At 35.9% G+C, this 13,214-nt stretch overlaps 1 protein-coding gene across 2 annotated transcripts in view; it reads right to left on the reverse strand.

The window, feature by feature from the left end:
• FBN2 (fibrillin 2) overlaps window positions 1–13,214 on the reverse strand; it is a 269,631-nt gene that overhangs the window by 13,918 nt on the left and 242,499 nt on the right. For both annotated transcript variants that reach the window (XM_003900063.4, XM_009209018.4), the window contains 6 exons: window positions 8,182–8,307; window positions 6,654–6,860; window positions 5,538–5,663; window positions 2,708–2,830; window positions 1,272–1,388; window positions 544–672 (listed from right to left, as the gene is read on the reverse strand). In XM_003900063.4, coding sequence (XP_003900112.1) covers window positions 544–672; window positions 1,272–1,388; window positions 2,708–2,830; window positions 5,538–5,663; window positions 6,654–6,860; window positions 8,182–8,307 — 828 coding nt within the window. The remainder of the gene's footprint in view (window positions 1–543; window positions 673–1,271; window positions 1,389–2,707; window positions 2,831–5,537; window positions 5,664–6,653; window positions 6,861–8,181; window positions 8,308–13,214) is intronic.

The raw sequence follows: 13,214 nt of genomic DNA on the forward strand, positions 1-13,214 counted from the left end.
GAAATAGCTATTGCAGAGGAGACCAAGGTCCACTGTAGGAAAGTGAAGGAGTGAAGCAGGAGCTTGAGCCATAAAAAATAGAAACAGCCATCATTTCACCCTAGCATGTTCACTACATTTGTTCAATTCTCTATGATGACAGATTCTTTTGATATTTAATTCTTATACATTTAAGAATCATGGAACAAAGGTCAACTATTTTTTTTTTTCTGGTATGCTTGTACACTACTGCAAACCATATTATGCACAGAATTCTTTTTCAACTCAATTCTTTATCAGATCTATGAGTAGTCAACAGTTACTTTAAAAGTCAATTCATAATCACAGAATTTTTGTTTTACTGCATCTAAGTTTCCCTCTGTCCCCAAAGTGATACATAGAAATTTATGACCAGGAATCAGTTGCTGGGTCCATTTTGTTCAATACTATTTTTTTTTTCTTTTTTTTTGAGATTATCCCAATTTCTCATTGAGTGTCTTGGAAGTTAAAAATATATATGGTTTACTGTTACTAGACTAAGAATTTTTGAGCAAATCAACTAACCTTCACAGTTCAGTCCGGTGGCATCAAGGGAGAACCCTCTTTGGCATTCGCAGCTGAAACTGCCTGGAGTGTTTTGACAGATTCCCTTCGCTCCACAAAGCGAAGGCTGAGACCCACATTCGTTGTTGTCTGGCAAAGCATCAAGAAGCAGAGCGTCAAACTTTCCAATTATGACATGTCTTAAATTTCATGTGAAGTAAAAAGCAATATATGAAAACCGAAGTTTCATGATGTGAAAATGGCATTTTAGGAAAATTTATACCAAAATTCACTATCATATTAAAGACAAAAGTGGTAAGAAACAGTGTATTTCAAGAGGTTTGAGATGAGAGCATATTTTGGGGTGACTGAGGGCACACTGACGGAAAGTTCCTTAACATGTATCTTCTAAAATAAAAGCTCAGTGTGTTTGTTAACATGTTCTAAATTACAGGGAGCCTTCAATCATACTTTGTCTGAACACCATGGTTATATTGAGAATGTGATATAAAGGCACTGCTTGAAATATGGCTACTGTGCATGTGCTTGGACTACAAAGGCCTTTTTTTCCCCCTTTGGATATTGTTCTTGAAAATATCTATATTATGAGCAACTTCTTTAGACCACTCATTATGGGGTACTGGTTATGAATATAAGTACCAGGACATTCTTCTGTTTATAATTTTAAATACAATTTTTATGCATTTACTGGAAGTTTGTAAAATTTATCATTTGTAATCCTGTCTTACCGATACAAGCAGTGTGATGCTGTGTGAAACCAGGTGGACATTTACAGGTAAACCCCCCCAGGGTGTTGACACAGAGGAACTGGCAGTTATGCTGTTTGGTTTGACATTCATCAAGGTCTGAAATTAGAGAGAAGCCAATGAAAACCACAGTAGATTATCTGGCTATGTTTCCTTTCTTGTGAAGTCACAGGAGATGCACATGCTCCATTAGAAGAATTTTGTCTACATTTTTGCTGGAAGCTTCGTAGATTTCCACAGGCATATGGAAAACAGTTTCTTTTCACATATTTAGGCAGAATAAATATTATGGGCTAGGATGATAGGGCAAGTAAGGCAATATATAACATAAGAAACTGAATGGCAGAATAATAGCAGTTTCCATGAACTGTTCTCAAAGCTGCTATCCAAAGGTTACAATTCTTGCATTGAATGCAGTATAGTACATGGCTGATTACTTATTCCTGTTAAAGGAAGGATTAAATAAAAATGAAACAGAATCTAGAAACTGATGAAGGTCTTAACACAAACACTAAGAGTTTCCACATTCAGATGAAAACACGGGCATTAATATTAGAGGAAGCAAAATACAGCCATCTGTAATTCTAGTCATAAATGGTGTTGATATTTGGACTCTACTAATAAAGAAACTCAAAATTTGATTTTGGCTATATTAAAACTTAATTTGGAAACTATATTTAAAATAAATGTACCACATAAGATGTAGGCAAGACTAATTCATTACTTTACAGCTTAAAAAACGCTTTAGTCATACTTATTTATAAACAATGTACAACACGGACCCATATCAGTTCACTAAACAGATCCAAGCAGTGCTTGCTATTATTTTATTTTTTTGATATGCCTTGGAAATAAAATCTCATTTTATTGAGAATAATCTATATTTTAAAAATTTCTGCAGTCCATTAATTTCATTCTGATGAGGCTTACTATAAAATCAAATATATGAGTATAATATTGAAGCTATTTTAATGATCTAATTTAGCTGGATAAATAATTACTTTTGATACTACCTAAGCAAAAAATTTAAATTTACCTATTTATTTTCACTTTTTCACAGTAAACCCATAATAAAGGTAGCTTAGAAAAATAAAAGCTTAGATAAGTAACCACAACAAAAATCTTGTTTCAGTGATTTGTTTCAATCTCTTCCCATACCAAAATATTTGTTATATTTTATTTTTTAAAATTTGTGTAGTTTTCTATAAGAAGCAAACTGTTTTAACTTGGGTTTTAATCCTCTCTGCCTCCTGCAATGAGCCTATTGGTAGAGTTTTTCTTTGAGCAGTAACACGGCCACTAGGAAGGTACCTTTTAATGAAGGTGATGCACATAGCATAATCCCTGATAATCTAATATTTACACTTGAAAGAAAAGATACAGACAAGGGTCACAATTGTCAGAGACTCTTCACTCACCTTTGCATGTCTTTCCATCCTCTTGCAGGACATACCCCCTCGGACATGAACACTGATAACTCCCCTCAGTGTTCTTGCAGATGAAGTTGCATGGTTTCGGGGACTGGGAGCATTCATCAAGGTCTAAGTAAAAGTGATGCGAAGATTAAATTACTGGTTAAAAAAAAAACAACTGGACTCTTTCCTCCTTCCATATTCTTACTTCATTCTTTTTGTTTTTCCTCTTCAACTTAAAGTGGAATATAGCCAGAAAGAAATGATGCACAGAATGATTTTCTCTAAAGTAATATATAGGTTTACTTTGTAAATCAATCTACGGATCTTGGGTAAATATTATGATGTCTAGACAACTGTCTGGGTTCAAAATTACTAAATTCTTTAGATTAATACACTTTGGTTTACAACCTGAGAATCATAAACTTAGTAAGAGTTTCTCTATGTTTGACACATGGATGTAGCGCAAGTTCTCTTAAACTCTCTTTACGGAGGCTCCCTTAAGCATCTTGTGGGATCACAGATGGTGTTGGAAACTTTCCACTTTCCCCTTCAGATTCAGTCCTCACCCTGGTCCACCCTGCTCTCAGGCCCAGGAGTCGGAGCTCTACGGACTCCATCCAGAGGCTCTCCCTTGCCCTCTTCTTCTGTCTGGCCCTTATTTCCTCAATTCCCTCCCGGCAAGATAGGCTCAGACTGGCTGAGTCCCTGGATCAGCTGTCACAGGTCCTCTCAAGGCACTCTTCTGAGCACAACTTTCTTTTTTCGGGTTCCAATAACCTCTGCCTCTTTTTTTTTGGCCCAGCGGTAGTACAGCTCCAGCACATAGCACTATGCCTCCTGGCTTTTGTATACGCTGCTCACACGTGTATAGACAGTCCTTCTGTTAGACCCTCCTTGAATTGTCCTCCTTGAAATGTGCCATCTCTTTCCTACTCAGACTCTGAGTGATAGCAGACAATCTCCATTTCCTCCACATAACGTATGACGTTGATGTTCACAGAATGCTGAATGCTCATGATTAATGGCCTATTCTCTATTACTCATGCTCTTCTGTTTCAAAGAAGTCAGCTGGGTTTTCTTAACCTTTTAATGCCAGGTGTATTTGTTATTGACATAGGTAATTTGACAGAATATCAAGTAAGCTAATGAAATATAAAGGAGAAAATTTTTTCTTTAATAAAAATGAAGTTGAATACTTTGGTGTTGCGGGAAGTCAGGGACCCCAAACAGAGGGACTGGCTGAAGCCATGGCAGAAGAACATACATTGTGAAGATCTCATGGACATTTATTAGTTCCCCAAATTAACACTTTTATAATTTCTTATGCCTGTCTTTACTGCAGTCTCTGAACATAAATTGTGAAGATTTCATGGACACTTATCACTTCTGCAATCAATACTCTTGTGATTTCCTATGCCTGTCTTTACTTTAATCTCTTCATCCTGTCATCTTCGTAAGCTGATGCCTCAGGACCCTGTGATGATTGCGTTAACTGCATAAATTGTTTAAACAATATGAAATCTGGGCACTTTGAAAAAAGAACAGGATAACAGCGATGTTCAGGGAACAAGGGAGATAACCATTAGGTATGGCCACTTGAGAGCTGGGTGGAACAGAGCCATATTTCTCTTCTTTCAAAAGCAAATAGGAGAAATATCGCTGAATTCTTTTTCTCGGCAAGGAACATCCCTGAGAAAGAGAATGTGTTCCTAGGGGGAGGTCTCTAAAATGGCCACTCTGGGGACGTCTGTCTTTTACGATTGCAGATAAGGGATGAAATAAGCCCCAGTCTCCTGTAGCGCTCCCAGGCCTATTAGGACAAGGAAATTCCTGCCTAATAAATTTTGGTCAGACTGGTTGTCTGCTCTCAAACCCTGTCTCCTGATAAGATGTTATCAATGACAATGCATGCCTGAAACTTCATTAGCAGTTTTAATTTTGCCCTGGTCCTGTGATCTCGCCCTGCCTCCATTTGCCTTGTAATATTTTACTACCTTGTGAAGCATGTGATCTCTATGACCCACACCCTATTTGTACACTCCCTCCCCTTTTGAAAATCTTTAATAAAAACATGCTGGTTTTGCAGCTTTGGGGGCATCATGGAACCTATCAACATGTGCTGTCTCCCCCGAACACCCAGCTTTAAAAATTCCTCTCTTTGTACTCTTTCCCTTTATTTCTCAGACCAGCCGACACTTAGGGAAATAGAAAAGAACCCAAGTTGAATTATCCGGGGCGGGTTCCCCTGATATTTTGGAAAGACTCAGTGAAAGTCTTAAGTCCTTTCTGCCCCACGACGGTCATAAATTGGTGTGAGTGAGACAATAACAAATTGAATAAGAAAAATAAATTGTAAAACGGTAGAAGGATTCTGTACTGAGAATGCTCCGCAGCTGGAAATTTTATTTAGGTAATGCTTACTTGGTATACTTTACGCAAAAAAATAGCAAAGAGAAACACGGAAAACATTCTCTTAACATACACACATTCATAAGAAAAAGCCCTTTTTCTTCATTCAAAGAGTGACAAACAAATATGCACTTTCAATTTTAAATTAAAATATAAAATGTTGAAAGTACGTATTTGTACTTTTTGTTTCCCTCATTGAACAGACTTTTTTTTGGATGACGTAAACAATTCTACATCCTATATCACTGGACAAAGGCCAAGTGCTGTGTGATTAAGAAGCACATTATCGAGAGGATGGCATCATTTTAATAAAATGTATATTCCAAAGCTCCATAATAAAGACACTTACTGATAATGAGTGACTTGTAGGAAACAGTAGTTGATTAGCCCCCAAATCCCCAGACATGGAGGTGCCCATCCTTACCTATACAAGATGTTCCACTGATGTCTGTGGTGTAGCCAACCTTGCAGAAGCATCGGAATGAGCCCATGGTGTTGATGCACTGACCATTGGTGCAGAGGTTTGGCATTACCTTACATTCATCAATATCTGTGGACCAAAACAACAAAAACAATCAGGAGTTAACATATACGCAAGGGTAAAACTGGTTAGAATTGAAGAGAAATTAAGAAATGGAGATGAGATAACTGCAAACATTCGTAATAGCACTGGAGCACCTGTTCATCATTCAGGTGAACGGCAACATGGATGTGACAGAAAAATAATCTCAAGTGATGGGAAGAGATAAAGGAAGGCTCTGGTGAAAGCCCTGTTTAAGACTACCCATTTTGCAATGTAAGCATGAATTAGTTTGGGGGGAATCTAGAAAGCTACCCCGTCAAAGTCCAACTAGTTTGGAATTTGTGATAATTTCCCTTGGATTGGCCTCAAATTCACATTTGCAATAGACTCTGAAGAAAAGCTTTGTGAAGAAAGGCTTTGGTTAGCAAAGTTGTCATGCACAAGGTTGGGAATTCATACAGTAAATGGAGGAAAGTCGTATGTTTTTAGGACATTAATATATCAGTTGGTTGTACAAGGAATGCAAAGGACTAATCAGTTATGAGACTTGCTAGTCTGTAAAGACATTGCAGATAGAATAAGTCTCTGTGTGCATTCAAATAAGCAATACTTATTTAAATAAGGCAAGTATAGTTTGGGGGTTACAAGCATGGTCTTTGGGTCAGACAGATGTGTTCCATTCCTGGGTCCATCCCTTAAAAAGTGTGTGATCTCGGGAAAATTACTTAATGTTACCTTAGCTTTGCGCTTCATTTTCCTCATCTGTTAAGATGGGAGTAATACATTCTACCCCTTAGGTTTGATAGGAAGATTAACTCTTAAAATCTCTAAAGCATTAGCAAAGATTATTCTTTCTATATACATATATATGAAAACACACATCAAATTTAAATATCAAAGTATAAACATTTTAGCTATTCTTTTTACTGTATCAATTTTTCACTTTTACTTCACATTTATCTGAATTCATAAAATTCAATGTGTTGATTATATGAATAAATTTCCTCATCTCCTTACCTCTTCCATCAGTTGTATATCCTGGGCCATGAGGACATATCTTTTTGTACTGGGCAGTTCCAGGAAGTGGGCAAAGCTCACACTGGTGGCCCCAGCCTCGCCCACCATCACAGCAGCATTCTGACTTAGTGACGAGATTGCGACTGCTGGATGCCATTTGACATATTGTCTGCAATACCTCTGCAAAGCAGAGTCCCTGCCGATTGTCTGAAATAGCAAAGTAGAAAGAGTTAAGGAGGCAGAACTGACATTTCATTATGCTGGCTTTCAAATTAAGCAGGGCAGTCAAGAATTTCCTCCTTAGGAATAATTAAGACAGCTTAATGATTACAAAGTTTTGCTGACAGTTAAGTTCATAACATATTCTTTCACTACAGACTACAGTTTATTAAATTTGACAAAAAGTGATACTATAATTTAGAAATAGATAAATTTTTTCCTCTAATCCATTGCCAACTAAATGATAGTGAACTACCATTTCTGTAGAATAGAAGGGAAAGGAAAATCAAATTAAATTATTTTCCTTTAAATAAGCAAATGAGTGCCAGGATTAGTTTCTGGAAAGCAAATTCTAGACTATATTTTATGAGCTTGGTACTTATTCAATCTGATATCTCATATTTTCTACATCTGAGAGACTGTTCAAACACTTGGACTGAGTAGATTTTTTAAAAATATAAACATTTTTTCTGATATAAAAGTCAATTAAATCTTTAATATAGTTTTATAAACAATCCTAGCAAAACTGTTAATAACATGAACAGAAAATTACACTTTATATGTAGGTTACTTTTCCTATTTCCTAAAAGACTGAAGTTAGTAAAGGTATAGATTGGATATAACAATAAACAAAAAAATGTTTTCTTGATCAAAAATTTCTTAGAATTTGAAGCATATGACATCGTTCAGAAAAAAATCTGATATAGTTGAAATACTCCTAAATCAAGTGATGAGTCAGTTTACTGCTCTTATTTGTTTACCTTGAATTTTACTGTAGCACACTTTTTACAGCTGCCATAATTAACTACAATGATTTATAATGCATGCATTTTAGCATTAAAATACAATATAATGTCTGAGACTCGTATTTCCCATAAAAAGTTTTGTAAAACATTTTTTTATGTACCACAATATAAAAATTAACCTTCCCTGCATTTTTGAAATATGGCATTTATTTTGCATTAATTGTGGCAGAACTTACCTCATATTGCAAATATTTTCTTTGGGAATTAAGTCGTCCTCTGATGTAAGTTTTACTGAAGCCAAATTTTCCAAAGAGCTTAATTAATCTTAATTTTGGAAAGACTATTTAAGATTGTTATTTACATTACACATAGATGTGCATATAACACACACATGTACAAATGTATCATTTTAATAGCTGTGCACCTTTAGGAAGAAGCATGTGGATTATTGAGATTGGGGGATTTGTTTAGCAGACAAGAATATATATGTGGAGCTCTTCTGTGATGACATCACGAACAGATGTTTTATCTACCAAGTATGATATATTTGGATGTCAACTTACCAAGGCACTCAGTGCCTGAAGAACTTGACTGGAATCCTTCATTACACTCGCACCTATAGCTTCCAATAATGTTAACACAACGTCCGTTTTCACAGATTCCTGGCTTGGTCCTGCATTCGTTTTCATCTTTAGGAAAACAAACAATATGAATAATGAGAAAACTGTAAAATTATAATTTACAAGCTATCTCCTAATGGGTTATATCTTATTTAACACTTCTTTGCCAAAATACTAATATGATGAGATTAAAAATGGTAATGTGTGAATATTAATTTATTTTTAGCCTTACTTCATCCTTCTAGGTGGGTTCTTTCTTAAGATAACGTTTTCTTCTTCTTTCTTTTCTTTATCCTCTGCAGAGGAGGGATGGTGTTAATATATAGAATTGGAAATTGGCCTCCAAAAGGGATAGAATTGCCCTGAGACACGAGGCAAGGATGGGAACTCTGGGGAAAAGAATTCAGTTTCTGTGATATTGGAGAAAGGGTGGGGAGAGGGGTGGTGAGTATTGGGTAGGGATGATGAGTAGAGTAAAAGCCACACAGGCCAGGAATAAAGGACAAGCTCCTAAATTGGTTTTGAGTAAAATCACAGGAACAACTGTGGTCTGTGAGGGTAGTTAATGGGACAGGAAATTTAAGTAATACTGCTCTTTTGGTTGGTGATAAATAAACCTACTTCAACAAAATTGTTTTTATTAAAATTCTCTATATCCTTACTTTTTGGGCTTTTTTGATGTTCTGTAAATTTTGTTTGAGGTTTTTTCAAAGCTATGTTGTTAGAAGCGTAAGAGAGCACATGACAATTACGCCTTTTTGATAATTTGCTCCTTTCATGTTTATACTTAAACACTTTTTAAATTTACTGCCACTTATATTTGCATGCACTTTGTCTTTATTAGCATTTGCCTTGAATATTTTTATTTTCAACCTATCTCAGATTTCAATTTTGGTACTACAATTCTATTAAAGAGAACCTAGCTGAATTTTTAAAAACACATTTATCTTTTAACCAGCAATTTAAACCACTTACGTCTGTCATGATTACTGATGTGTTTAGAGTCTTACCTGCCATTTTATATTGTTTTATATTTATTGTGTGATTGTCCTCTTCCTATGCCCTCCTTTTCCCTCTGAACTCATATTTGGAAGGTACAGTCTTCTTTCTATTCTTACAGTGGAAACCACTGAACAACTTCAATACACATTCTTAATGAATAATTTTCTATCAATGCCAAGAAGTATCCGTTTTGAAAGCTCTGGGCCACAGTAAGCACCTTTGCATAAATTTCCTTATCTCTGCTCTCTCCCTGAACCACCTGCCATGTTGATGTTATCTAGAAGTTTTGGTTTGTTAATTTTTAGTGTGCCATCAGCGTCTGTTTGTTAATGAGGCTTACTGGTTTCTTGGCTGACCATTGTTCCACTTACATTATTGCTTCCTCTTGAATTAATTAAAAAAATTAGCATATGTAGTTCAGTAATTATTTAAGAGGGGTATACGTATTCTAAAACAGATTTCCAACCATGTCTTCTTTTGTTTTCATACTTGATTTGAATACAGAATTTTAGTTCAAAATTATTTTCCCTTAGAATGCTTTCAAAATATTGCTGCTATATTTATTTATTTATTTTAACCCAGTGTTACTGTTCAGTTTTAGGAAATCTGGTTTTTCTCTCTGGAAGTTTTAAGGATTTTCATTTTCTTCTTAGTGGTTTGAAATTCACCATGATGTGCCTCCTGCGATTTATTTTCCTATTTGAGAAAAAAACCACTTACTTCAGAAATTTAAAGGTATATACAAAAGTAATGAGTTATGAATTAAAAAGTTTTTTAGTTTATTATTTCTAGAATCTGAGGGTGCAAGGTCTGTTGCCTTGATCTCATCCTATCCTTAATGTAATTCACCCTGATTTGAATTATATTTGATTTGTCTGAATGATTTTTTCTCAAAAAGGGCTCTTGAACTAAAAGCATTCTTGGAAGAACTCAGCATACACTGCCTGAGTTCTTCCAAGTTTGATTATGTATAATAAAGCTTCTGCTGTAGTACATAATTTGTGCTTCAAATTCTTAGATTAATTTTGCTTTATTGACATTGGCATTAAGAATTACTGAGAAGAGGTTGAAAAAAAAGGCCTGATTTTTTTTTTTCTGTTGAAATTTGTAACTTCAATAGGGTATATCTTGGAGTGATGTTGCTCTATCTAAATAATGTTGATTTCCAGCATTGTACTTTCTACCCTTTGATAATTTGTGGGCTGCATCAGGATTGCCAATTACTGACCTTTCCATTGTCCATCACTCTTGCCCAATGCGCCCCTACTTCTAGCTACTCTATGTCCAATCCAGTGCAGCATGACAGGCTAGAGGAAAACAGGCCTCATTTTAATGAGACTCAAGACTCAAGACTCAAATCTCAAATGGGTACGTGATCCTCCCTCAACAATCCTGCTATGCTTCTTAGTATCTTCACACTCCCATTTTCTAAAATGACACTACACACACTCAGACACATCAGACATCTCTCCGCTGTGAACCACCTGGCTGTACCCTCACTTTCAACTCTTTGTCCTCTTCCAACAGCTAAACTATCTTTGTTTTTTCTCCGAGGCCAGCTCTTATACTGGTACTCTAGATTGCCTTCCCAGATTTCACAATACTCCCTTTTCAAGGAATCATTCCCTCAGCATAAATTCTCTAGTAACTTTCGTCTTGAAACAATACAAAGAACTCTCTTATTCACCTATTACCCTCTAGCTGCTGCCATATGTATTGATTCCTTTTCAGAACAAAATTTCTGGAAGAATGATCTATGACAATAAATTCCGCTTCCTTATCACTGATTGTTTCCTTAATGTCGTGTGCTCCACTGAAACTTCCTGAAGAAGTCACCAAATCTAATTACAACTCTATGTTACTCTACATCTTAGTAGCATCATACAAAAACGGCCACTTTAGTTATCAGGACACCACACGGACATGGAGAACTTCCTATCTTGCTGGCTACTCTTTCTTAGTCTCCTACTATTTTTAGTCACTTTAAATACTGGAACAACCAGACTCCAGTCTCCTGGGAAGGAGCCCTGCTCCTTCTACTCTCCAGGATCTCTCTCTTGGTGTTCTCAGTCAATCCCATAATTTTTCAAACACTATTTGCTAGCAATTTACATCTATGGCTCATGAATATGTCTGCTGACTTGATATTCCCACTTGGAAATCTAGTACGTATCTGACACTGAACACAACCAAAATAGAACTTTCATTCTTCTGTGTCCCCAACCAAACCTGTTTCTTACAATCTTTTCTTTATCAGCTAATAGTAGCATCAAGTAAATTATTATAGTAAGCTAATTTACTTTAGTTGCTCAAGCAAAAATCCTGGGACTTATCTTTTATACATATTCAATCAATCCATCAGCAATCCAATCTGTTGATTATTTCCAACACATTTTCTGAATCTGTCCACTCCTTTTCCACACTACGGTGGCCCTAATCTGAGCCTCCTTTTTCTCTCATCTGGATGTTTAAGACGGTCACCTAAATGAAACTCTTGTTTCTGCTACCACCTCCTTAAAATCCATTACCTATAAGGCAGCCAGATATCTTTAAAAATGTAAAATAGAAAATAACAACAACTAATACTTAATTGAAATTTTACTCTATGCCAAGCACTGTACTAAGGGTTTCACGTGAATTTTAAAATTTAACCCTCCCAATAATCCTATGAAATTGTGCTCAAAATTCCTATTTGTTTTTACATGAGGAATCTGAGGCACGTATTTAAGCCAACTTGCCCAGGGTCACAGAGCTAGCAGATATGAACCTAGATTGCTAACATTTATAGTCCATCCCCAGGGCCCATACTCCAAGTCACTCTGCCATAACACTTTGAGCATAAAACCAAATTCCTTTCCAAGGCATTTGCCTACCTTTAGACCCACTTCATGCCACTCTCCTGCACAAACTTCAGCTACACTAGTCTTGTAATTATTCATCTTTGAACAATTTTCTCCAGTTCAGCTACTTGCTGAAAAATAGTGTAGCAGGTCACAGGTGCTACACTGGGCCTAATGTGTAGTTTCAATTCATATTTGTTGTATGAACATCTTCTCACCAAATCTGTCATGCTCTCTATCCTTGGGGCACTACGCTCGGGCTTCCAGGTAATTTAGGGAGTCATGTGTCTCTGACAAAGTTCTTAAAGCCTTAGAATCTCTGATAGTTGCTGCTTCTCCTCTTCCTGCTACACCTCTGGCAGCTGCCATGTCTAGGAGACTAGTTTGTTGATAATTAAATAGCATCTCAGTATTTTCTCGTTTGTGTCTACCTATCTTCACACTGCAGTGTAGAAATGGGTCTACAAAAACACTCCATACTTTTCTCATTTGCTTATGTCTATGATCTTCTAATCAAAGATGGTTGGATAAACTTTCAAAAATTGGGACAGTCTGCCAAAGTCTAAAGAAGAAAATTTAATGATCTTGGTAAAACAATGTTCTACTTATCAGATTTCTTGATTCATTTATTTGTTTAGGAAATAATTACTGAGGCATAATATATTGCATAGTCAAGTTTCCATCTCTGATTAGGTTTACGGTTTTCATTAAAGAGGTTTTAGATTTCCTGCATAATTTTAATTCCCTTAACTGTAATGCTTTTAGTTTCTGCTGCAATCGACTTTTTTGGCTAATTCTGTTTGATTCCAATTTCATGCATTGGCATTTTTATTGATTGTTTTTGTGGCTTTATTTTTCATCCTGACTTTTGTAAATACTTTTTGTTTGTAATAATATTTTTGCTGTTTTTAAACTGGAATTGCTAGTTGTGAAAACATATTGTTTGCATGAAAGTGTTCTACAAAGAGTTTTGTGATGATCAAAAAAATTTTTCAGACAGATATTTCAGCTGTCAGCATGGTATAATGAAAACCTTGAGGATCAGAAAAGTTTCAGAACCTGTACCTTTTGTAGTGCTGCTTAACAATGAAAAGAATACAAGTGTAGAATGCTGCCCTGGGTCTTTTCTTTGAA

Source organism: Papio anubis, chromosome 5 (genome assembly GCF_008728515.1).
Source record: "Papio anubis isolate 15944 chromosome 5, Panubis1.0, whole genome shotgun sequence".
Classification (NCBI taxonomy): domain Eukaryota; kingdom Metazoa; phylum Chordata; class Mammalia; order Primates; family Cercopithecidae; genus Papio; species Papio anubis.